Source organism: Dromiciops gliroides, chromosome 1 (assembly GCF_019393635.1).
Source record: "Dromiciops gliroides isolate mDroGli1 chromosome 1, mDroGli1.pri, whole genome shotgun sequence".
Classification (NCBI taxonomy): domain Eukaryota; kingdom Metazoa; phylum Chordata; class Mammalia; order Microbiotheria; family Microbiotheriidae; genus Dromiciops; species Dromiciops gliroides.
The window spans coordinates 672,411,366-672,436,123 of record NC_057861.1 but is presented as its reverse complement, the minus strand read 5'-3'; the positions used below and the strand labels follow the sequence as shown (position 1 = coordinate 672,436,123).

At 43.7% G+C, this 24,758-nt stretch overlaps 1 protein-coding gene across 2 annotated transcripts in view; it reads left to right on the top strand.

Annotated features, from left to right (window-relative positions):
* VIPR1 (vasoactive intestinal peptide receptor 1) overlaps positions 1 to 24,758 on the top strand; it is an 89,332-nt gene that overhangs the window by 22,782 nt on the left and 41,792 nt on the right. For both annotated transcript variants that reach the window (XM_043999446.1, XM_043999439.1), the window contains exon 2: positions 8,659 to 8,758. In XM_043999446.1, coding sequence (XP_043855381.1) covers positions 8,659 to 8,758 — 100 coding nt within the window. The remainder of the gene's footprint in view (positions 1 to 8,658; positions 8,759 to 24,758) is intronic.

Here is a 24,758-nt window from a genome sequence, read left to right as displayed (position 1 = left end):
TGAATGTAAAAATCAAGAAACCCAGGTCCCAATTCTGGCTCCTTTGGGGTCCTTCTGTGTCATGCATACTGGGCAAGCCTCTTGCCCTTTCTTGTCCTCAGTGTCTCCACCTGTCAAATGAGGAGAAGAATCTTCCATCACAGGGTTGTTGGTATCCTGTGAGATAGACTTGTGTGATGTCACAGCCACCTTTCTCGCCTAGTGTGTAAGCCCAGAGGCATGGGGATAATGAGGATGTTTAGAATGAGGAAATGCTTAAGAGGAAGTCCAAAGTCTGAGCCTAAATTCTTTCTAATAAAAGACAGAAAAAGCTGCCTCTGCTCCTCTTGTAAATGACCCCTTGACTTGTTAGCCAGGCCAATGGCTGAGGGGACCAGGAAGGGGGGTGGAGAGTGGGGGGAGGCGTGCCTCAGACTGCCTGTCAGGAGAAGACAATGGGTGGGACTGGGGGCAAGTTACTTCACCACCATTTCTTCAAGTGACAGACGGGGTCCTGGCCTCAACAAATCTGTAAAGTGGACTTACCCCAGTCTGCCCTTGCTTGTCTTCCATCCTCACAGCACAGCTCCCCTTTCTCTCCAAGGGAGCCAGTATCTCTCTCAGGAAAGGATCTGCTAAACACCTTTATTCATGCAGAGGGGGCGATGACTGAGAATGGGCCTCCTTGGGGAGCTGAGCCTGGGTAGGCAAAGATGGAAGTTTGTCACGACGGGGTAGGGATTTCTGTCTGGCTTTCCTGGCTAGCCGAGGGCAGGTCAATGTTTTAGCCCTCAGACCAGGGGTTCTATGAGGCCTGGAGATGGTGGCCTGGCCTGTTTCTCTGGGAGCACCAGATTTCTTTTTTTGTGGGGAGAACAAAGAGCCAGTGATTTCAGCCTGAAGGGCACAAGTAGGGGTGTCCAGCCTGAGGCTTGGGGTCATGCCCGTGGCTTCATGGGGGCAAGAAGTGCCACACCCTGACCTGTCTGTCACCTGGAAAGAGGGCCTGTGTAGAATGGGAATACAAGGAAGCTCCCTGGAGGCTGCTGGGAACTGGAGAGGAAGGTCAGTCCCAAATGCCCTTCTCTGATGTCCTTTCCTCAGAAGCAGAAGAAATAGCAGCTTCTCTGATTCCAGGGGGATCCCTGAGAGATCATTTCATTCAGCACCTCCCCCTCCCCTTTCAGGCAGACCTAACCTAAAGCTGCTTCCAGACTATTGCCAAGGGAGTTCTCAAGACAGATCTGAGCTAGGCCCTGCGGCTTAACCGTGGGCTGAGCAGTGACCAGCCACCCCACTATCTGGTGCTACCCAACCCAAACCTGCCCACAGGAGGTGGAGGTGATGAATGCCAGGGCTGGGATGCATCTTACAACACAAAATAGCAAAGTCCCTAGTTTAGAGACTATGTAGTTGGGGCAGCTAGGTGGCGCAGTGGATAGAGCACCGGCCCTGGAGTCAGGAGGACCTGAGTTCAAATCCAGCCTCAGACACTTAACACTTACTAGCTATGTGACCCTGGGCAAGTCACTTAACCCCAATTGCCTCACTTAAAAAAGAAAAGATTAGAGACTGTGTAGTCTAAAGTCATTGTTTTACAGCTAAGGAAACTGAGGCCCAAAGAGGGTAGAAGACTTGTCCTAAGTCTTGGACAAGAGAGGGAAAGATTTGTTCAGTACTTGTGACTCTTCCTACCATACAACACTTTCCTTAACAATTGTTTCTAGTTCTATTTGGGGGGTGACCTATTAATTACATTATTAATCAATAACAAATACATCGATTTCTATTTCTACAGCTTTTCAGGACCCCCCAGTACCTACCCCCTTGCCCAGTCCACAGCCCCACACCTTCTTTCCAGGTTAAATAACCCTAGTTCCTTCCACTCTCATATAACATAGTTTCAAGTCCCCGCCCCAACACTGGAAAGACTTCCTTTATCAACATCCTTCCTAAAATGAGGTGCCCCAAATCCAAGTATCCTGCAATTTGAATGAGGGAAAAGGACTGCAGGATAATTACCTCCCTGCTGTGGACATTTTATTTATTCAAAGATGTCACTGATGCCTTTTCCATTTTTATACCACAGTGGTTTCCTGATAGTATCCCACCCCTAACAGAACCCTCCCCTATAACAAAGAAAAGCAGCTAAAGAAAACAGACTAGCTGGGACTTCATAGGACAGTGCATGCAACATTCCACACCCATAAACCCCCCTCCCCTTTCTGCTGAATAGGGAAGTAAAGTCAGTTCTATTTTTGTAGCCTATATTCAAGTTAGTTTTGTTGTTTGTTTTGTTTTTTGTTTTTTTGTCTTTTTTTGTTTTGTGGGGCAATGAGGGTTAAGTGACTTGCCCAGGGTCGCACAGCTAGTAAGTGTCAAGTGTCTGAGGCTGGATTTGAACTCAGGTCCTCCTGAATCCAAGGCCCATGCTTTATCCACTATGCCACCTAGCTGCCCCTGTTGTTTGTTTTAACAGGTACATCACACTAAAATAATAGGATATCAGAGTTGGAAGAAAGATTACATTTATTCCACTTGGCCTCAGAGAGGAATGCTTGAAATAATCATTGGGAGTTGCAGGGAAGCAGGTTTAGCCTCAGCATAAAGAAGAATTTTCTGAGGCAACTAGGTGGTGCAGTGAATAAAACACTAGCCCTGGAGGCAGGAGGACCTGAGTTCAAATCTCACCTCACTAGCTATGTGACCCTGGGCAAGTCACTTAATCCTGATTGTCTCTAAAAAAAAAGATCAAATGAAATAATCTATGTAAATCAGTTATAATTTCTACACTGGGCAGGAGATTGGGCTACATTACCCTAACATTTCCTTCTAACTCTCAGATGCTCTGAATCTCTGATCTCATTGAATCTTCAGAGTAGGTGTCTTGGGTTGAGGGTACCTGCTAAGTTTCCAGGGTTGGAGGTGAAATCTAGGAGGAGGAAGCCAAGGAATTATACTAACTGTCTGACAGATGAGGAAATTGAGGCCCCAAGAGGGTGGGTCATACAAAAGATTTGTCCCCAAGTAGCTGTCCATGTCATAATGGACCCCGTTTTGTCTGTTCTTCAGTTTTGTCATTGACTCTCAATGTCTCTATATCTCTTTCTCCTGTAAAATCTGTCTCCAGTGTTGACTTCCCAATGTGTCTCTGTCTGGGTCTCAAGGTCAAGTCTGGAGTGGGAGGGGAATGAGTAAGATCCTATTCAGAATGGGGCTGTGTGGGATGATGGAGAGAAGACCCCTTGATGGAAGGAGACAGGGGCCCTGTCCCATTACGATGAAGAAGACAGGACACATCCAGAAGACAGAATGGAGAGAAAGGAGAAATCTTTGGGAAGTTTGGGAATTACAGGTTCATAGATTATTGAGTCCAACCCCCTCATTTTACATCTGAGGAGACTGAGGCCTGGAGAGTTTAAGGGGCATGCCCGAGGTCATGTGCTCTTCTACTATGTCATTCTTCCCCATTTTATAAAGGAGGAAACTGAAGCTTCTAATGGAGAAATAACTTATTCAAGGGCAGACCCCCTGGTAAATGTCAGAGTCTGGGCTTCAGTCTAGTTGTCTGGATCTCAAGCCCACTGTTCTGATGGGAGAGGATTCAGAGACATCCATTAGGAAGCTGGTGCATTGGTGAGGAAGGCTAGTGGTGGGGAAATGCCTCAGCCCCAGACTATTGCAGCTAATCATGTGGAAAGGCCCAAAGAAATTAGGCAGGGATTAAGTCTGGAGAACTGTGTTCTCATTCTGAGCCTCAGTTTCTTCCTCTGTAAGCGGAGGAGGTTGGACCAGCTAGCCTTTATATAGTTCTTTAAGGTTTGCAAAAAATGCTTCCTCTGTTATCTCAAAACTCTAAATATATAGTGTGATAGGAGGAGCATCAGAGATGATATGTGCTGAATATCCAGAGGGCAGAGGAAGGAGGCCTAACCCATTCAGAATAGAGGTGTGCCTGGATGAGAGAGAAAAGATCCAGTGAGGGAAGAAGACATGAGCATTGTTCTATTATAGTGAAGAAGGCAGGATACAGCCAGGAGACAAACTGAGAGAGAGGTGAAATCTGAGAACATAGAGGTATGAGGCCAAGTAGTCCAACCCCCCACCCCCATTTTACAGGTAAGGAAACTGAGGCCCAGAGTGACTTGTCCAAAGTTACTCAAGTAGTAAGTATCAGAGGTGAGACTGGAACCCAAGTCTTCTGATGCTAGAGCAAGTGGTCTTTCCCCTGAGATAAGTATTTCTCCATCATTAACAGGCACAGAACCATGTCTGGGGGGCAAAGCATGAACTAGGAACGTTTACACCTTAGGCAAGTGAGGGGAAAGCCAAGGAAGGGGGACAGGGTGGGGTGAGAGAAGCTCACCTGGGGTACAGTGGCTGAGGAGAATTTCTGCCCTAGAACACCTCAAAATTTCTATACTTCTGAAGAACTGGCTGCTTCTGGGGAAGTGGGAATGAGCGGATTCAGGGGAAGGGGCTTAGCTGGGATGAGGCTTTAGTCATCAGGGGAGGGCAAGGAAAGACCCACAAGGTGTGGTGGGATTGAATGCACCCCAGCATAATGCTGAATTTCTGTGCCTTGAGGCAAAGTGTCAGCTGCTTCACCTTAGTGATGGCCAGTCCATAACCTTGACCCGTCTAGGTCTGAGAAGAAAATCTCAGGCCATAGACTGGAGGAATCAGAGCTGGAAGGAAACTACCAACCTCTCATTTTACAAAGGAGGAAACTGAGGCTTGGAGAACACCCATAATCATGAAGTTCCCATGAACTGGGACTCTACGCTGGTGGTCTACACGTGATTCCAGAGTCAGCTCTTTCTTCCATTCTGGCTTAGTCATCACTGGCTGGCTAATTAACTACCTACATCATCACAGCCAAGGGAAAGAAAACTATCACAATCCCCATTGCCTCAAAACCCCAAATAGGATAATATCCCTTTTCTTTACTGGTTCATCTGTGATATGGTATGGTATAGCATGGTATGGCATGGCATGGCATGGCATGGAATGATATAGTATGAGATGAGATGAGATTGTATGGCATGATATGTATGGTATAGTATAATAGGGCACAGTATATATGTGTGATGTGATATGATGAGCCAATGTGAGGATGTGCTGGGGTGCTGTATATCTGAGGGGCTAGAGAAGGAGTCTTTCAGCCTATTCAGAGCTGGGTCATGGAGGGGTGGGGGCAGGTAACCCCTGATGGAAGGAGGCAGAGCCTCAGGGAGTCCCATTTAATGAAGAAGACAGGACATGTCCAGGAGACAGACAGAACACTGGGAAAGGAGAGAGTGGATCAGAGGCAGAATACACACCCCACACCCTGCCATCCCACCCCCCCACCCCTTGAATTTCTTCTCTGATTAGCTCAATTCACAGCAGCTCTTGATTGAGGAATCTTTGCATTTAGTGTCTCTTCTCACCAGTCCATCTTCCACATAGCTGCCCATTTGCTGGAACTTTATTTAAGATTTAGCAATTTTTTGAAGTATTCAGAAGTCAATGCCTTGCCTCACGCTCTACTGAGAAAACCAAGACCATCTGTCGTGAGCTGGCTCACCCTCCCCCTAGTTCCACGCCTTAATTCCCTGTCATCTTTTCCTCTCTCCTCCTTTCATCTGATCTCAGAGGAAGGGCTGATCTTTCTCCTTACCAAGGCTGATCCCTGCATACGCCTTAATCCCATCACTTCCAAGATCATTCCTTGTCTCTTACTAATCTTCAATCTGTCCATCCATCCACTGGCTCCTTCTTCCTGCTCTTAAACATCTCCAGTCATCCTGATGTATATCTTGCCACTGGTTGGAGATGTCTCTGGAGGAGTGAGGTCAGTGACCTTGCACAGCCCTGCCTCACTTAAATCCAATTCAGTGCAAGTCATGACATCACCTTGATGTCATGTTCCTCTTCAGGAATGAAGGACAAACAACAACAACCTTCTTCCTGCCCAGACCCAGCCATGACCTCAGGCTGTCATCCTTTACTTCTCTTTCCTTTCCTAGCCAAACTTCTAGAAAAAAAAACTGTTTATAATCATTGCTTCCACTTCCACACACATATCTGCGCACTTCTCTACCCCTCAAACTCTGACTTCTAATCCGTCTACTCAACTAAAACTGGTCTCTTCTAGGTTTCAAAAGCTCTGTTCACTGCTAAATCCAATGGACGTTCCTCAGTCCTCATGCTTCTTGCCCTCTCTACATATGATACTAACTCTCCTAGCCACTCTCTCCTCCCTGAGTTTTAATGACACCATTCCCATCTGGTTCTCTTCCTACTTACATGAATGGTCCCTCTTGGCCTCCTTTGTTCCATTTCTCAACCACAACCTGCCCCCTCTCTGGGTATGCTCCTTGGCTAGGCTCAGGGGCTGTCCTCATCTCTCTTCTCTCTACACAATCTCTCATCAAGAATGATCATTTCCATGAAGAAAATTTCTAGAGCTATATATTCAGTCCTCATCCCTCTCCTGAGTATCAGTCCTGCATCACCAATTGACTATTGGACATTTCCTCCTCCTCAGATGTCCCAGAAGCATCTTGAACTGAATGTGTCCAAAACAGAATTCATTATCTGTTTTCCTAAGCCCTTCCTTTCTCCTTCCATTGCTGCCAACAGCACCACAGTCTTTCCAGGCACTCAGGTTCACGGAACTCCTCAATCTTCCTTATTTGCCATGACTAATCAATTGTCAAGTCTTACTCATTCTACCTCAATTACATACCTCATATCCTTCCTCTTCTCTCCACTCACACCATCACTACCCTGGTTCAGACACTTATCACCTCTTGCCTAGGCTATTAATATAACCTCATAATTGGTGTCTCTGAATCTAGCCTTTCCCCTCTCTATCATCTCCTATAACCGCCCAGCTGATGTTTCTAAAGCACAGGTCTGACCATGTTAACTCCTGCTCAAGAAGTTTCTATGGCTGTCTATTACCTGTAGAATAAAGTTCCAAACTTAAAACTCTTCAAATCCTGGCTCCAACATCTCTTTCTGGGGTGATTACACATTATTCCTCCTTCATGAACTCTCCATTCCAGTCCTACTGGCTTACTTGTTTATCGCCCCCATGCCTGAAATATTTTCCCTACTCACCTCCCCTTTTTGGAATTCTTCCCTACTTTCAAGGCTTAGCTCAGCACCACCTCACACATGAGGTCTTTTGGATTAGAATGTCCACCCAAGGTACTGGTATTTTCCTTGCCCTTGAAATTACTTCGTACGAATTTCACAATTATTTATCCAAGTACAAGTATTTACTCCTCAGTAGGTTGGCAAGCACCATTCCTGCATCTTTAGGGCCTAGCCCAGTACTTGGCCCATAGTAGGATAAATGCTTGTCAAAGGAAAAAAAAATGAAAGAAAGGATTTCCTAGGAGCAGTGTTGGGAGAGAGAAAGGAGCTATTTCCTGGGTTAGGTGATTTACTGAAGGATGTAGGTCTGAGCTCAAACTTTGCCAGCTATAGAGAAAAGCAGCCCATACCATAAGGATTCCTTGTACCTCTAGCAGGGATTGCCACCTACCCATTATAGAACAGGAGCCCTGAAAACAGCAAGCTATTCCTATAGATTTGCCAAAGCAATACCAGCTGTGCCAGACACCGAGGAAACCGAAGGCGTCAGACCGAAGGATTTCAAAGTCCTCCTGACCTCAGTGAAAAGCGCTTGTGTGTGGGGGCGGCTAGGTGGTGCAGTGGATAAGGCACTAGCCTGGGATTCAGGAGTACCTGAATTCAAATCCGGCTTCAGACACTTGACACTTACTAGCTGCGTGACCCTGGGAAAGTCACTTAACCCCCATTGCCCCACAAAAAAGTAAGAAAAAGAAAAAGAAAAGTGCTTGTGTACTTTAATGCAGGCTAGGAAGAAGACAGGGAAGGGCAAGTATTATTATTAGCTCCATTTCATAACTTAATCATAGGTGGTGTGGTGGATAAAGCACCAGACCTGGAATCAGGAAGACTCCTCTTCCTGAGTTCAAATCTGGCCTCAGACACTTACTAGCTGTGTGAAAGTTACTTCACCCTGCTTGCCTCAGTTTCCTAATCTGTAAAATGAGCTGAAGGAGGAAATGCCAAACCACTCCAGGATCTTTGCCAAGAAAACCCCAAATGGGGCCGTGAAGAGTCAGACACAACTGAAGAGCAATAACAATAAAGGATGATCTCAGGGTGAGATGTGCCATGGGCCACTGTCAGAAGCATCTCCTTACAAATCCTAGATAATGCAAAACAATATATAGTTCAAAATCCACTCCTGCATTATAGTCAACTAGTCAAAAAAGCATTCACTAAACATCTATTATGTGCCATGAATTTTATTTTTTCTGTCAGCCTGTTAACCTCTCTAATTATAGAATCATAGAATGTCAGAATGGGATCATCCAGTCTGACCCCCTTCATTTTACAGATGGGAAAACTAAGGCCCCAAGAGGCCAAGCTACTTGCCAAAGGTCATGTAGTAAGTTGCTGGCAGGGCTGGGACTACAAGCCGGGTCTCAGTCATGTCCACTATCCCTGCTGGGCCTTGGGTTGAGGGAGGAGAGGGAGCTGGGTTTGTCCCCTGACACTGGGGGCCTGGGAGTTATTGCTGGGCAGTGGCCCTTTCTTCACAGAGGCTGGGATTTCCTGGTCCACTAACCTGGATTACTTTTTGTCTCACAGGTATCCAGCCTTAAACACAATGAATGTTTAATCGTACACAGCATAAATGTGGAGCGGCAAAAGTGCTTGGAATATGAAAAAATGGAGAATGAGCCAGAAGGTGAGAGGCTGTCTCCTTCACCACCCAGTCCTTTATTGCTAGGGGAGGGTAGAGCAGGGTACAGATAGGGTGAAGGTGGGTACCGGTGAGAGCCCTGAAGGAAGTCAATGATAAGGAAGCCAGGCCCTTACCCTCAGGCATTCCCAGTGTGAGGGGCAGACAGTCAAGGGCTGCCCTGTGTTTCTGGGGAGGTGAGCAGACCATAGCCAGTCTTGCTCGTACCCACAGTGTACGAACAAACATCTCTGTCTCCCATGGCTGCCATGACCTGCAAATTTTAACCATTAGAGAGAGCCATTGTCTTCTTGGGAAATCTTCCTGTTAAAATGCACCTGTCTTACCTGCTTTAGGGGTAACATATCAATGCTCATATTAGCATGCTCTGGTTATCAGAAGGACTGTTCCCTGAGGAAACAGCAACACAATGGGAACTTTGTTGAGGGAATTAGAAAAAGGAAACATCTGGCCAGGATACTGACTCCCCTTAACCCTTTCTGGGGGCCATGACCAGCACAGAGACAGTCTGGGAATGAAGGGATCTCAGAGCCAGCTGGGTGCCAGTCATTCCTTGGTGCTGGTGTTTGGTAGAGGGAGAGTACTGAGAGAGACTGGGTGGTCTTGTGTATTGCTACTGGAAACCTGGGTGCCCCAGGGAGAGTGTAAACTATGGGTACAGTTGTCTGCATGGTACAGATAGGGAAACTGAAGTAGACTCTGGCTCTGGATCTCGTAATTCTAGCCCAGTACTCTTCTGGCCACCTCACAAAGCATCTGAGAGCATCATCATTCAGACTTGCACCTTGGGGCTGTCATACAACATCCTTGTTGTCCTTCTCCTCCCCCACCTCACCCCAGGAGCGGACTGATTAGCTGGAACAGCCAGTTCATTATCTTCACTAATTAACTGAGCAGTATTAAAAATCACATCTCCGCATGGGGCTGAATAGATGCTGCCAGATGTTAGTAGATGACTTAGTTAGGTTAGGAATGGGGGAGGGATAGAGTGAGATTTGGAGAGTTGGAGGTGGGGGGCTGGGGAGGAATAGTCAGCTCTGCCTGGCAGGTACTGGGGGAGGAGGGAAATCTCTGAGTACCCTTATGTGCAGGGGCTGGGGTGGCTCAGAGGAAGAGTGTTAGGAACTGAAGAGGCATCCAATTGATATCTTAAATGCTTGGTATGATCAGCGTGTGGTGTAAGGGAAGGAACCTTGACCACTGAGGGGGGAGGGCATAGGCGTGTACTTTAGGGATACAGCTGCTTTCCAAACCCTAGGTACTTAGGGCTAGGTCGCAATCAGTGAAAATAACGAATCCCCTGAAGTGGTTACATGGATTCACATTCGCACTCTTTGAAGTTATGATTATGAAAAATGTGGTCTTTTATTTCAGCCCAAGGGGAATAAGTGGTGTGAATTCAAATAATTCAACCACTTTGGGACTTATCCTGCCCTCACCACCCCGGGCTACATTGTGGAGGAAACAAGGAGAGAGAAAATGGTCCCTACGCTAAGGGAGTTTATAGTCTGGGTTAGTCCAAAAATAGATCCGAGCCTTGCATTCAGGGAACTCATGATCTGTTGGGGTGGGGAGGGGGGCAGCAGGGAAGATGTACACTCATGGAATGGTTAAACTAAGGCATGGGGGGCAGCTAGGTGGCACAGTGGATAGAGCACCAGCCCTGGAGTCAGGAGTACCTGAGTTCAAATCCGGCCTCAGACACTTAACACTTACTAGCTGTGTGACCCTGGGCAAGTCACTTAACCCCAATTGCCTCACCAAAAAAACAACAAAAAAAAAACCCTAAGGCATGACAGTATATAAGCAAGGGCTGTAGTGATGGGTCAGACTTCAAGGACCCTAGGTCTGAAGATGGAGGGAGAGAATGGTGTGGAGTGGGGGTGAAGAACTACTAGCACTTTATAACTATCTCATTTTATCCTCAGAACAGATTTGGAGGTAAATGTTATTAATATTTTACAGATGAGGAAAGTAAGGTATAATAGGGGTTAAGTGACTTGTCCAGGGTCACACAACTAGTGTCTGAGGCTGGATTTGAACTCAGCTTCTCCTGACTCCAGGTCCAGCGCTCTATCCACTGTACTACTTTGTCACATCTAAAAGGCAGAGAGGTAAATAATCCCTAGAATGAAGGTAGTTGGAGTGGGTAGGTGGGGGGGGGGGATAGCTAGTAATACGACTATTTATAGACATAGAATCACCTGGGAACAGACAGCTCCATGTCTTACTCTCCCCCTTAAACCTCTCCCCCCACTAGGATCAATGGTTCCCTCTTCTCTCCTTGATGATGTTCAAGGTCAGATATTGCACAGCCTCTTAGGGTTGCCTATCCTTGGATTCTGATCAACGTCTTGACTTGGAGGGGGAAAGTGAAGGGGCAGGTATTGTGGGACAGTGAAAAGAACCCTGGGGATCTGGGTTCAACAACTAACCCTCTCACTTACTAGTTGATTGACCTTGGTCAGTGCACGACCCCCAACTTCCTCATGTGTAAATTCCGGATGGGACTTTTGGCACTTCATATCCCAAAGGAGTGTCGTGAGCAAAGTGCTTTTGGAAATAGGAAAGTGTGAAGTGTCCAAAGGGTCTTTCTGGAAGTGGGCCTCAGCCCAGATTGCTTTGGTTTCCTCTCACTTTCCCTGTTTAGGATGGAAAAGCATTGCTCAGCTTGCCTCTTGTTTTTGTATATGAGAAGTGACACATTTTTTTCTTCGGATGCTTGAGTGACAATTCATTTTTATCTGTCTCTGTGTGGATTCTCTAGTTGTCTTTTGGCTTTTATTTTCTCCTTTCTCAGTCAATCTCTTTCCTATGTACCCAACAGCCTCAGTGTTTCTTCATCTGTCGACTGGAAGTTACCTCCCTGAGGCTGATACAATTGTTATATAACCATTTCTTTCTGAGAGTGGCTTCCACCCTCTCCAAGTCATTTTTTTTTTCCTTTGAGCCCAGCTGGGGGATTATGTAACTAACTTTTTTACATACATGCGCGCGCGCACACACACACACACACACACAGCCTTTCTCCCTTATTCTTCCTCTTCTCTCCAATTCTTCATTCCCTCTTTTTCTTCCTTTTCCTCTTCTCTCCAATTCTTCCCTTCACCCCTCTCTCATTTTTCTCCCTCTCTTTCTTCTCTCTCCCTCCTCGTTTCATTTTCTCCCTCTCTTTCTTCTCTCTCCCTCCTTGTTTCATTTTCTCCCTCTTTTCCTTCTTTCTTTCTCTCCCCCCTACTTTTTCCTCCCTCCCTCCTTTTTTCCCCATATCCTCCTCTTTTCTCTTTCCCTCCCCTTCCTCCCCACTAGATTTGGAGTCAGGAGAGACCATGATAGAATCCCACTCCTACACTTAGTAGCTGATCATTGATCCCCTATGAGCCTCAGTTTCGAACTGCAGTCACTGGGAAGACAGTGGTACCAATAACAGAAAGAGGGAAACTACAGGGAAGAGCAGATGATGAGTTTGTTTTGGGATACGTTAAGTTCAAAGGCAAAGAATCCAGATGGAGGGATGTAGTAGGCCGGGGGTGGAAACAGGAAACCAGAGTGCTGGGGCGAGATCAAGGCTGGAGATATAACTCTCAGTCGTGAAAACTCAAGAGTGAATAAGGTTGCTGACTCCTCGATACCAATATCCAATCACTTGTAAAGTCCGCTGACCCTGCCTTTCCATTATAGTTTACATTCTTCCCCTCTTAATTGCCACATGAGGTCAGGCCCTCATCCCCATGGCACTATCATAATGACCTCTTAACTGTCTCCCTCACTCCAGCCTGTCTCTTCCTCCACACCACTCATTACCTAAGAAACCTTTCTAGGTCTCTACTATGAAGATAGCCTTCCTTTACTGAAAAGGCCTCAATGGCTAACCATTGTCTACTATGTAACACATTGAATACACAGAATACATTTCTTCTTCTTTTTTTTTGAATAGAAATATTTACATATGTAAAAACAAAATTTTAACATCAATTTTTTAAAAACTTTGTGTTCCAACTTCTCTTCCCCCCTCCATTCCCACCCCCTACCCACAAGAACTCAAGCAATTCAAAATAAGTTTTACATGAGTAGTCATGGCATTCAAGGTCCTATATAATATGGTTCCAACCTGTCTGTCTAGTCTTTTCCCATAGTATCCCCCATCATAAATTTTACCTTTCAGCCAGACTAGAACTGTCCATCCCCTCATCACCAGGCCTTTGCTCTCACAATCTCCTGTGCTGGAGCCAGCCTCTTCCTCTCCTCTCATTAACATCTTTTAGAGTCTTCTTTCCAGGCCCAGTTCAAGGGCCACCTCTCCCATGAAGCCCTCTTTAATTTCCCCTCTTTACATTTCTCTTAGAGATTTGTCTAAAATCTCTCTTTTGTACTCCCTCCATTCTATAATAGTTTATTTCTATACAAGTCTTTCCCCCTATTTGGTTGTAGGCTCGTTGAAAACAGTACCTGTGTCATTCCCTATCTTTATGGATCTGTCTTGGTATTTCTTTGGATCAGGGCATCACATGTGCATATATGCATGGATGCATATTATATATATATATGGCAGCCATATACATGCATGAATATATATACATATATATGATATATGTATATACACAAAACCCAAGGACCTCATATATATTATAGGCATGTCATGAAAATTTGTAATTGAATAGAATGACCAAAGCCAGAGTAAACCTCATCTTCCCTATTGCTGAAAATCCTTTCTAAGGATTCTGACCTGTTCTTTGCCTGAGGAATCAGATCCCTACAGCCACTAAAGCCTCCCCTCCACCATTATGGAATGGGTTTGGGCAGAGTCATAAGGAGGGACCAGAAAGGACACAAAGGTTGCTCACCATGAATCACAAGATCTGGGTTCAAGTGCTGACTCTCACAATTCCTAGATGTGTGAGCCTGGACAACTCTCAGAGGTCCCTTTCCAGCCCTGCCATTGCGTATACTCTGAGACCCCTTCCAGCTCTGATATCCTGTAATTCTTGGTCTGGGCTAATCTCACCCCTTCATCATGGTCAATCTGTGTGTCAGGATAGGCCCAATATGATTTGGGTAATCAGAAAGGACAAGCCAGGTGCTTTGTCAGCCAATACTTCAGGCTGGGGGCACAGGAGCCTGGAAGACTTCTCGTTTGTTGTTCATCCTTCATTTTCAAAGAGGACCCATGACATCAGGAGGATGATGTTTTGACTTGCAAGAGAATTGGATTTAAACAAGGCAGGGCTGTGTAAAGTCACCAGCCTCACTCTCTCATCTGGAGCCATCTGGGTCCAGTGACAAGACATAGATCAAGATGACTGGAGACGGCCCGGTTGCAGTGGGAGACTTTAGGTCTTTCTCAGGTCTTAGTTTGTCTGAGGCAACACCCATTCAAGTGATTGAGGCTAGGTATGAAATGAGGCAAAAGACTCTTTTGCTTCCTCAAAAGGAAAAAAAAAATCATTCTGAGAGAGGCAGACCCTCAGGGTTTCTGGCCAGAACAGAAAGAACATAAATCCCCTCAGGGGGATAACAGAAGGCCGGGATCAGTATGGGTGACATCTGGGGGCTTCCTGAAGCTTGTCCTTAGCTGTCTGCAACCTTATCTTTCCATTGTCTCCATCCCCATATAAGCCAGACCTGGAGATCAGGTACCTGCCCCCAGGTCACAGAGCAGGGGCATAAGAGGGCATGGAAGGCAGGCCTGCCTCGTGACTCCCTACCCTGATGATGTAATCCTTGGCATTTCTCCGTATTTTCATGCTTCCACGCCCTGACACAAACCCCTGCTTAGTAACTGTAGGTATATGAATGTGAGTCGGTGCCAGTCTTTGTGCTTGTATATGAATGTGCCTCAATGTGTGTTGTAAATGTGTGTACCTGTGTATGTAAGCATGGCAACCTGTTGTGAGCAGTTAACCATGAGAGCTTCTGAATGTGTTCAAATGCATGTGTAATAAAAACCACCCCCCACACAACAGGAAAGAAACATGTCAATTCACTGTAACCCATTTCTGGTTGGAGCCCAGCAAACAAAGCCATTCCTAGCCCTGCCCAGGCTGGCCCAGAGGTACCCCAAATCACCCTGCTTAGCCTCAGGGGGCCTTTAACTGACACTTGCAGACGCTGGATCCGGCTTCCCTCTAATGACGGCTGTTAATGGAAATCCCCCTCAGGCAGGTGGCCTTGTTCCAGGGAATCCAATTACCTGGACTGGAGAATTTCAGCTTGCCTGGCTCCTACCAGTCACTCCCTCTTCCCAGGGACTCTCTGCGGGCCCCATAAGGCAACCAAGGCTATACTCCTCATACAACGTCCCAGACCTACCTGCATGCCACTGGACCCTCCCTGCTTGCAATCCCAGTCAGAGAGACTCTGAGAGATGGTGTTTCCCACCCCACCCCCAAACCTTCTTCTGTTACAAACATGGAAACTAAGATCCAGAGAAGGGAAATGACTCGTTTTGGGTTACTTAGCTAGTGAGTTACAGAGCCGGGGACCAGAAGAGATAGCTTATAATTATTGATCGAGGACTCTGTCCCATGATGTCAGGAGTGGAAAGGCAGTTGGGTACAATGGAAAAAGCATTAAAGTTGGGGTTAAGAAATCAAGGTCTAGGGCAGCTAGGTGGCACAGTGGATAGAGTACTGGCCCTGGATTCAGGAGGACTTGAGTTCAAATCCGACCTCAGACACTTGACACTTACTAGCTGTGTGACCCTGGGCAAGTCACTTAACCCCAATTGCCTCACTAAAAGAAAAGAAAAGAAAAGAAATCAAGGTCCGAATTCCCACTCTGATACGATGATGATATTGGTGGTGATAATGATATAGCACTTCAAGGTTTGCAAAGCACTTTACAAATATTATCTCATTTAATCCTCACAACAACCCTGGGAGGTAGATGCTCTTATTATCCCCAATTTATAAATGAGGAAACTGAGGCAACAGAGGTTAAGTGATTTGCCCAGGGCAACACAGCTAGTAAGAGTCTGAGGTTGCATTTGAACTCAGGTCCTCCTGACTTCAGGAATGCCATCCACTACACCCACCCAGCTGCCTACTTACCAGGTTGTGTGTGTGTGTGTGTGTGTGTGTGTGTGTGTGTGTGACTTTGGGTAAGTCCACTTAACACCTCTGAGCCTAGCTTCCTCCTTTGTAAAATGGGGGTAATAATCCATTAAAGGGGGAACTAATAATATTACCTATCTCACAGGCTTGTGAGAAAATGACTTTTCAAAACTTAACATCCCAGTTCTATCAACAGGAGCTGCTGTTTATTATTATTATTATTATTATTATTATTATTATTATTATTATTATTATTATTATTCTGGTCTGGATGTCTATCCTGACATTCAGAATCCTTCAAGGCCAGTCTCAAGTTTGACATCCTCTACTGAGTGTCCCCTGACCATTGAAGGCCATCTTGAGCCCTCCTGCCTCTCTGCCTTCCTCCTACATCCCTCACAAACCTAAACACACTGCCCTAATCTTATTTCATGAGTATCCTCAAAAGGTGAGTCCTTGCTTCTCCAGCCAGCCTTTGAGCTCTTGCTTTCTGCCCAGATATAGATTGGATTTGAAGATTCCTTCTTCTTCTCCTCCTCTTCCTCCTCCTTCTCCTTTTTTTTTTTTTTTTGGAAGCAATTGGGGTTAAGTGATGTGCCCAGGATGCTACAGCTAGTAAGTGTCTGAGGTTAGATTTGAATTCAGGTCCTCCTGACTTCAGGGCTGGTGCTCTATCCACTGCATCATCTAGCTGCCCCTGATTTGAAGACTTCTGAACTCTAAGATTCTACATATGAACAATGGAACACACACACATGCACATGTATATATTTTTAAAATGCAGATTTATTACATCCATCCCAGTTCTAACACTTCTTAGCAGTCCAACCCTTAGCAAGTCCTTTCTTCCTCCCTGGAAAACAAGAGTGATAATATTTGTATTATTTTCACTTTAAAATGCCACAGAGATGAGAGCTCCTATGCTTTTTGTCTTTCACCTGTTTGCGTATACTTCACTAAGCAGCCAAGCTCTGGAAGAATGTCAGCCAGGAATTCCCAAGGGTAAGAGCATGTCAAAAATTTAATCGCATCTTCCTGAAGCCATGCTCTCTGCATCTCTCTCCCTTTCTGAGGTTCTACATTTGCCTACAGGATCAAGTCAATTGTCCTCAAGCCTGACATCCAAAGAAAGCCTCATTTATCCTCTCTCCCCACCAAATCTGACTGTAAGATTGGTTTGCAATTTCCTCTCCTGCGTGACTTCTCTGGAGCAACTGTTTCCTCTAGTCTTCACTGGCCCTTGCATATGACTTACCGGCTAATGTTTCTGTATCTGTTAATATGCTCTCTGCTCATAATGGCCTCTCCTTCCCTTTTCTCTCCAAACCCTGGCCATCCTTCAAGGCTCAGCTAAGAATGAGCTAAAGCTTTAAGGAAAAGCTAAACAAAAGGTGTTTTAAAGTTATCTTGAGATGCATGTATGCATGCATGTATGTACGTGCTACATTCATGCATGTACATGTGCGTGGGTACACACAACAAAGCATCAATTGTGTGCACATGTGTGTTATGTGTTATATATTGTGCATGCACACATATGACATATGGTATTATTATATGCATATGTTTATTATATATTTATATCTGTATTGAGGTGTAAAGGGGTTAGGAAGGATGACCCATCTGTCACAGGATTGCATGAGCCCCCAATCTCACTTGACAATAATTTCTCAGTCCATATTGAAATACTCCTCATTTCCATATTTAATCTTATCATCCCAAGCTTTGGAGAAATGTGTATTTCCTCATTAATTAAGAAAATCTCAACATATCTCTAAACTAATCAACTAAGCTCAGATCTCCCACTCAAGTTCATCAGAAATTATTTATTTAATAAACTGAGGAACTCCCTTTTCCAATAATAGTTACTCATATCTCTATATTAAATCCCTTAATTTAGGCTTAAATAAATATTAAAAGTAGTTAATCAATAATGCATTAACAGTAAACTCAACAATAAAACAAAGCCATAATTTAAAAAAATATTTTATTTGTGATAAAGATGAAAAGTTGTCACCTCAAAGCTTCACTGTAACTGGAGATGACATCTCTTCACGTTTGAGAATAGTTCCAGGGGCAGCTAGGTGGCACAGTGGGTAGAGCACCAGCCCTGGAGTCAGGAGTACCTGAGTTCAAATCCGGCCTCAGATACTTAACACTTACTATCTGTGTGACCCTGGGAAAGTCACTTAACCCCAATTGCCTCACTAAAAAGAGAGAGAGAGAGAGAGAGAGAGAGAGAGAGAGAGAGAGAGAGAGAGAGAGAGAGAATAGTTCCATATCATTTAGTTCTTTCAGGATAAAAAACTCTCTTCCTAAGAATCTTCTTCAACCCCTTTGAAATATAAAAGGCACAACAGTTTCATAAAGAAAGACAGTATCTCTCTCTGTCTTCTCCAGTTTATCTCAACCCATGACAGGAAAACAATCATTTAAACTTCCCTCAAGCTCTTTTAAAAAATCTCTCTAGACTCATGCTTCTTAAAGTTCTCTTTATGTTTCTTCACAAAATAACAGTTAAGATAGTTCTAATGAGAAAAAAGTTTCTCCTCACCTTCTTTCTGTCTTCCTCATACTTTATCTCTTAGATCCTCATAGATCAGTTAAACTCACACACACACACTTTCCCTCCATGAGGAGAAACACCTCGTAGAATCACAATTTCAATTGTCCCTCTTAACATCTCTCCTTCCTAAGGAGACAGCCATAGCCTCAGTATTGAGGGTTCTTAACTTTTTTTTGTTTATTGGTGATAGTCAGCTGTGTCAATGGGTGAATTCTATGGACCTCTTTTCAGAATCATAGTTTTTAAATAATTAAAGAAAATGCTAAATTTAAGTTAGTGAAAGTAAGGATGCATCCCCACACCTACTGCATCCAACTGAAATCTATCCTCACCCCACTGGAGATTTATGGACTCCAGGTTAAGAATATGTGTTTTATAACTCTGGGTAGGAGAGGCTTTTCAAACAGAGCTTTCAGAGGGGTTATCATTGTTTGTCCTTCATTCTTGAAGAGGACCATGACTTTGGGATGATGTCATGACCTGCAGTGAATTGGATTTAAGCGAGAGAGGGCTGTGCAAGGTCACTAATCTCACTCTTTCCTCCAGAGCCATCTGGGTCCAGTGGCAAGATATACATCAGGATGATTGGAGGTGGCTCCAGAGGTTTAAGGCAATTGGGGTTAAGTGACATGCCCAGAGTCACACAGCTAGTAGGTGTCTAAAGTGAGATTTGAACTCAGGTCCTCTTGACTCCAGGGCCAGTTCTTTATTCACTTTATTTAGCTGCCCCTTTTCCAGGGAAAGAGAAAGATCAAAGCAGGGATAGTACTCCTCTTTAGAAGACAAAGAAAAGGCAGAATTGCTACTCGATTCTCATTTTGCTTCTATTTTCTCTAACAAGCCCAAGGCTAAAAAGAGCAAAGATGATAGGAAGTTAAAAAGCCAAGGTAATTAGGGAGATGGTGAGAGAGCCCTGACTGTCCTTTATGAATTCAAGTGAGCTCATCCAAACAAGGTATATCCCAGGACACTGAAAGAATTGGCTGATAGAATTGCTGAGCTGTTGTCAGTGAGTAACCTTTGAAAAATAGTAAAGAATGGAGAGATACTTTAGGACCGAAGAAGGACAAATGTCCTGCTTTTTTTTTCCCCCTTAAGGGAAGATAGTCGAAGCTGCAAACTAAGCCACATGAATTTGCTTTCTGGTTCCTGACAAAATTCCAGGAATCATTAATGGGGTAAATGACATCTACAAAAGAAAGCTATGGTCACTGAGAGCAAACATGACTCCAAGAATAGGCCACAACAGACCAAACTCATTTCCCTTTTTGACATGGTTTTAGGTAGACTGGGAGAATTTCATAGATACAGTTTATGTAAAATTTCAACAAAGCATTTGACAAAGTCTCTTATGTTTTTTTTTTGTTTTGTTTTTTAGTGAGGCAATTAGGGTTAAGTGACTTGCCCAGGGTCACACAGCTAGTAAATGTTAAGTGTCTGAGGCCGGATTTGAACTCAGGTACTCCTGACTCCAGGGCCGGTGCTCTATCCACTGCGCCATCTAGCTGCCCCGCATCTCTTATGTTTTTCTTGTGGACAAGATGGAGAGATGATTGAACTAGTTGAATGACCAGACTGAAAGGGCAGTTATTAATGGTTTGATTTTTAAAATTTATTATTATTATTATTATTTTAATGGTTTGCTTCTTCACCATAGTCCTGTCTCCAACCACCAAATAGCCTGATCCAAGCCCTTATTTGCCAATAAGATCCTTAACCTCATCTATAGATATTATCAAATTAGATAATATTTATAAAATCACAGCACAATTCCTGGCACATAATAGGTGCTTAATAAATGCTCGTCCCCTCCTGCCCTCTCACAAAGAGATCAATAGAAAAATAAATTCTTTTTCTCTCCTATGAATAGAATCAAGTTCAGTGAACTGGCCAGGATGGCAAGGTCAAGGCTGGGATAAGTAGGGGGTGGAGCAGTGGTAATCTTGGATCAAAAGCCAGAGTTCTTTTATAACCATTCCTCGCATCTGACTCCAGGGCCAATCAGTGAAGTTAGTGTAAGTCTGAATCTTGTTTGGAAACCCGTAGCTATGGTTCTAAATTGAGCATGTGTGCACCTGTGTGTGTGTGTGTGTGTGTGTGTGTGTGTGTGTGTGTTACCTAGGAGGAATATTTATTGAAGTGGAAAGAACATTGGAGTGGGTTCATAGATTTATAATGAATTCACTTGGATCACACAATCCAAAGGTTGGAAGGTGTATCTAAGCCAGAAGTAGGTAAACTATGGCCATAGGACCCTGTTTTTGTATGGCTTGCAAGCTAGGGTTGGATTTTACACTTTAAATTAAAGTTTTATTGTATTTAAAAAACATAAAAGGGGCAGCTAGGTGGCACCATGGATAAAGCAATGGCCCTGGATTCAGGAAGACCTGAGTTCAAATCCAGCCTCAGACACTTGACACATACTAGCTGTGTGACCCTGAGCAAGTCACTTAATCCCCATTGCCCCACAAAAAACAAAACAAAACAAACAAAAAAAAACCCATAAAAACCATTTGGGAGGAGCATACAGAAACAGTTGGTTAACATGTTGCAAGACAAAGTCAGGATTGAAAAAGTCCTCAGCAAGCTAGAATGTTAGGTTAACTCTAATAGGATGAAATGTAATAGGAATAAATGTAAACTCTTATATTTTAGTTTTTAAAAAGTTAACTGTACAAGTATAGGATGGTAGAGATGTGGCTAAACATCAGTTCATGTCGTGGTGAGTAAAACTATATTTGGGGGGGCAGTTAGGTGGCGCAGTGGATAAAGCACCAGCCCTGGATTGAGGAGGACGGAAGTTCAAATCCAGCCTTAGACACTTGACACTAGCTGTGTGACCCTGGGCAAGTCGCTTAACCCTCATTGCCCTGCAAAAAAAATAAAAAAATAAAAAAAACAACTATATTTGGTCCGCAAAAAAACCACAAACACACACACACACACACACACACACACACACACACACCTATATGTGGTTGCCTTATTTCTGTCCCAAGTTTGGGAAAAATTAGCTGGGTTTCCTAATATAGTTGTTACTTATAAATTAGAAGCTTTAGCACTAGTTTGGGGGCATTAAGCATTTATTAAAGTATATTATATATTAGTAAAGAGAGCCCACATGTCTCTGAAAGTTAAGAAACGGCCTATCTAGCCTAGAGAAAAAATAGAGCTTAGCCTAGCCTGCTTCTTCCTCAAAGTCCTCTGCCACCAAGAGCCCTTCCCAGAGAGTCTAACCAACTGAGAGTAACTGCCTGTGGAAGCTTTTTCTGGGTCCAGAGGAGAGGTGGTCCTTACACACTGCTTCAAGCTAATTGGCTAGGAATCAACCAAATTCATTGGTTCATTGGACTTGAAGGTGGTCCCGTGTTGAGGTCAGAGTTCACACCCTCTGAGAACACACCCTCTTGAGGGCCAGGCAGGTGTGGTTTTAATTTAATTAACTTTAAGTGAGTTAATCATCAAAGTCAGCCAATCCAAACAATATTAATCCAATCAATTTCCTGGGGGGGGGAACTTTGGGTGTTCCCCAAACCCTATTATTTTCTTACAATGTGAAAAAAATATAGAAGGACTTTAGTAGACTACACCAAAACTGAATAAGAGTCTATGATGTGTAGAGGTGGAGCCAAGATGGCAGAGTAGAGAAGTACTCGGCCAAGCTCTCCCATATTCCCCTCCAAACAACTCTAAAATAGCACCTCAAATAGAATTCTGGAGCAGCGGAACCAGCCATGGCTTGGTGAAACAATTTTCCAGCCTAAAACAACTTAGGAGATCATCAGAAAAGATCCGTCTCACCCAGGTGGTGGTGGGCCCAGGAGTGCAATGCAGGTTGAGCAGGCCATACCTTGGGTCTGGCTGCATTGGTAGCAGCAATAGCTTCTGGAACTCTCAGCCCCCTGATAGTGTGTGTATGGTGGGAAGGAGTGTCAAACAACTGGTCAGAAGGATATCGCAGATGACCCTTTGCTGGAACTGGGTTCAGGACCCTGTTGCATTGTCCACACACAGTTCTGGATTACAGATCCAGAGCCAAAAGGAACAATAGCACTTGAGGCCACAGAGGAGCCAGGCCCAGGTTCAGGTTCCAGGGTGGAGAGGAGTGTTTGCAGTTGCTCATGGGGAATTAGGGACCATGGCCTAAATTCTAAGATAAAGGAGAACACTAGCAATTTCAGTTGCAATAGAATGATGGCCATAGTCCCAGGGCCAAGAGGAGTGCTATCACTATTGGCCACCAAAGAGCAAGGTCCCTTCCTGGGTAAAGACCAGAGCATAGGTCAGGAGAGGAGTGACCATACTTCCCTTTTCATCATACCACCTTGGAAGCACCAAAAATCTGCAGACCTTGAGAGCTAGATCTGAACACAAAGCTTAGGACAGTGCCTCTTCCACAATCTAGAGCAGAACCCAACTTTAACACAAAATTAAAAGTCAATAAACAGGCTGGAAAAATGAGCAAACAACAACAAAAAAAAAACCTGACCATAACAAGTTACTATAGTGATAGGGAAGATCAAGACACAAACTCAGAAAAATACAATGATAGCAAAGCAGCTCTATGCAAAACCTCAAAGAAAAATGTGAATTGGTCACAGTCCCAACAAGAATTCCTAGGAGAGCTAAAAAAGGATTTTAAAGCTCAAATAAGAGAGGTAGAGAGGGAAAATAAGTGAGAGTGATCCAAGAAAATTATGAAAAGAGAGTCAATAGCTTGGTAAAAGACAAAAAAATTCTGAAGATAATAACACCTTAAAAAACAGAATTGTCAACTGGAAATCAAAGGAATGCCCATCAATTGAGGAATGGCTAAACAAACTATGGCATATGATGGTGATGGAATATTATTGTTCTATAAGAAATAACAAGCAGGATTGCTTCAGAAAGCCTGGAAAGACATCTATGAAATGATGTATAATGAAGCAAGCAGAACCAAGAGAACATTGTGCACAGAGACAGCAATATTGTTTAATGAAGAACTGTGAATGACTTGACTGTTCTCAACAATACAGTGATCCAAAGACAATCCCAAAGGACTATTGATGAAACATACTATCCACCTCCAAAGAAAGAACTGATATGGATGGAACAGACTGAAGATCGATATTTTTCACTTTCTTTTTTTCCTTTTAATCAAGTCTTCTTGTACAAAATGACAAATATGGTAATATTTTACATAATCATATATGTATAACCCATATCTGATTGCTTGCTGCCTCAGGGAGGGGGGAGGAGAGGGAGGGAAAGAGGGATAAAAATTGGAACCCAAAACTATAAATAAAAATGTTTATTACAAAAAACCAACCCCCCCCAAAAAAACCCCACAGAATTGTCCAAATGGTAATGGAGGTACAAAAATCTACTAAAGAGAAGAATGTTTTAAAATGTAGAATTAACCAAATGGAAAAAGAGGTACAAAAGCTCACTGAAGAAAATAATTCCTTAAAAATTAGAATTGGGCAAATAGAAGCTAATGACTCCATGATACACCAGGAAACATTAAAATGAAATCAAAAGAATGAAAAAAATAGAAGAAAATGTGAAATATCTCATTGGAAAAAGCAACTGACCTGGAAAATAGATCCCAGAGAGATAATTTAAGAATTGTTGGACATCTTTCTTTCTTTCTTTTTTTGCAGGGCCATGAGGGTTAAGTGACTTGCCCAGGGTTCACATAGCTAGTAAGTGTCTGATGCTGGATTTGAACTCAGGTACTTCTGAATCCAAGGCCAGTGCTTTATCCACTACACCACCTAGTTGCCCCCCAGACATTATCTTTCAAGAAATTATCAAGGAAAATTGCCTTGATCCCCAGAACCAGAGAGTAAAATAGAAATTGAAAGAATTCACTGATCACCTCCTGAAAGAAGAATTTTATAGCCAAATTCTAGAGTCCCCAGGTCAAGGAGAAAATATTGCAAGTAACTAGAAAGAAACAATTAAAATATCATGGAGCCACACAGATTTAGCAGCTTCTATATTAAAGGATCAGAGGGCTTGGAATATGATACTCCAGAAGGTAAAGGAGCAGGGGAAACAATTATAATCTCAGACAAAGCAAAAATAAAAATAGACCTAGTTAAAAGAGATAAAAAGGGAAACTACATTTTGTGAAAAGGTACCATACACAATGAAGTAATAACAATACTAAATATTTATGTACCAAGTGGCATAGCATCCAAATTCTTAAAGGAAAAGTTAAAAGAGTTACAGAAGGAAATAGTAAGACTATACTGGGAGGAATTTCCTCTCAGAACTAGATAAATTTAAACAAAATAAACAAGAAAGAATGAATTGAATTTTAGAAAAGTTAGATATCATAGACCTCTGGATAAAACTGAATAAGATTAGAAAGGAGTATGCC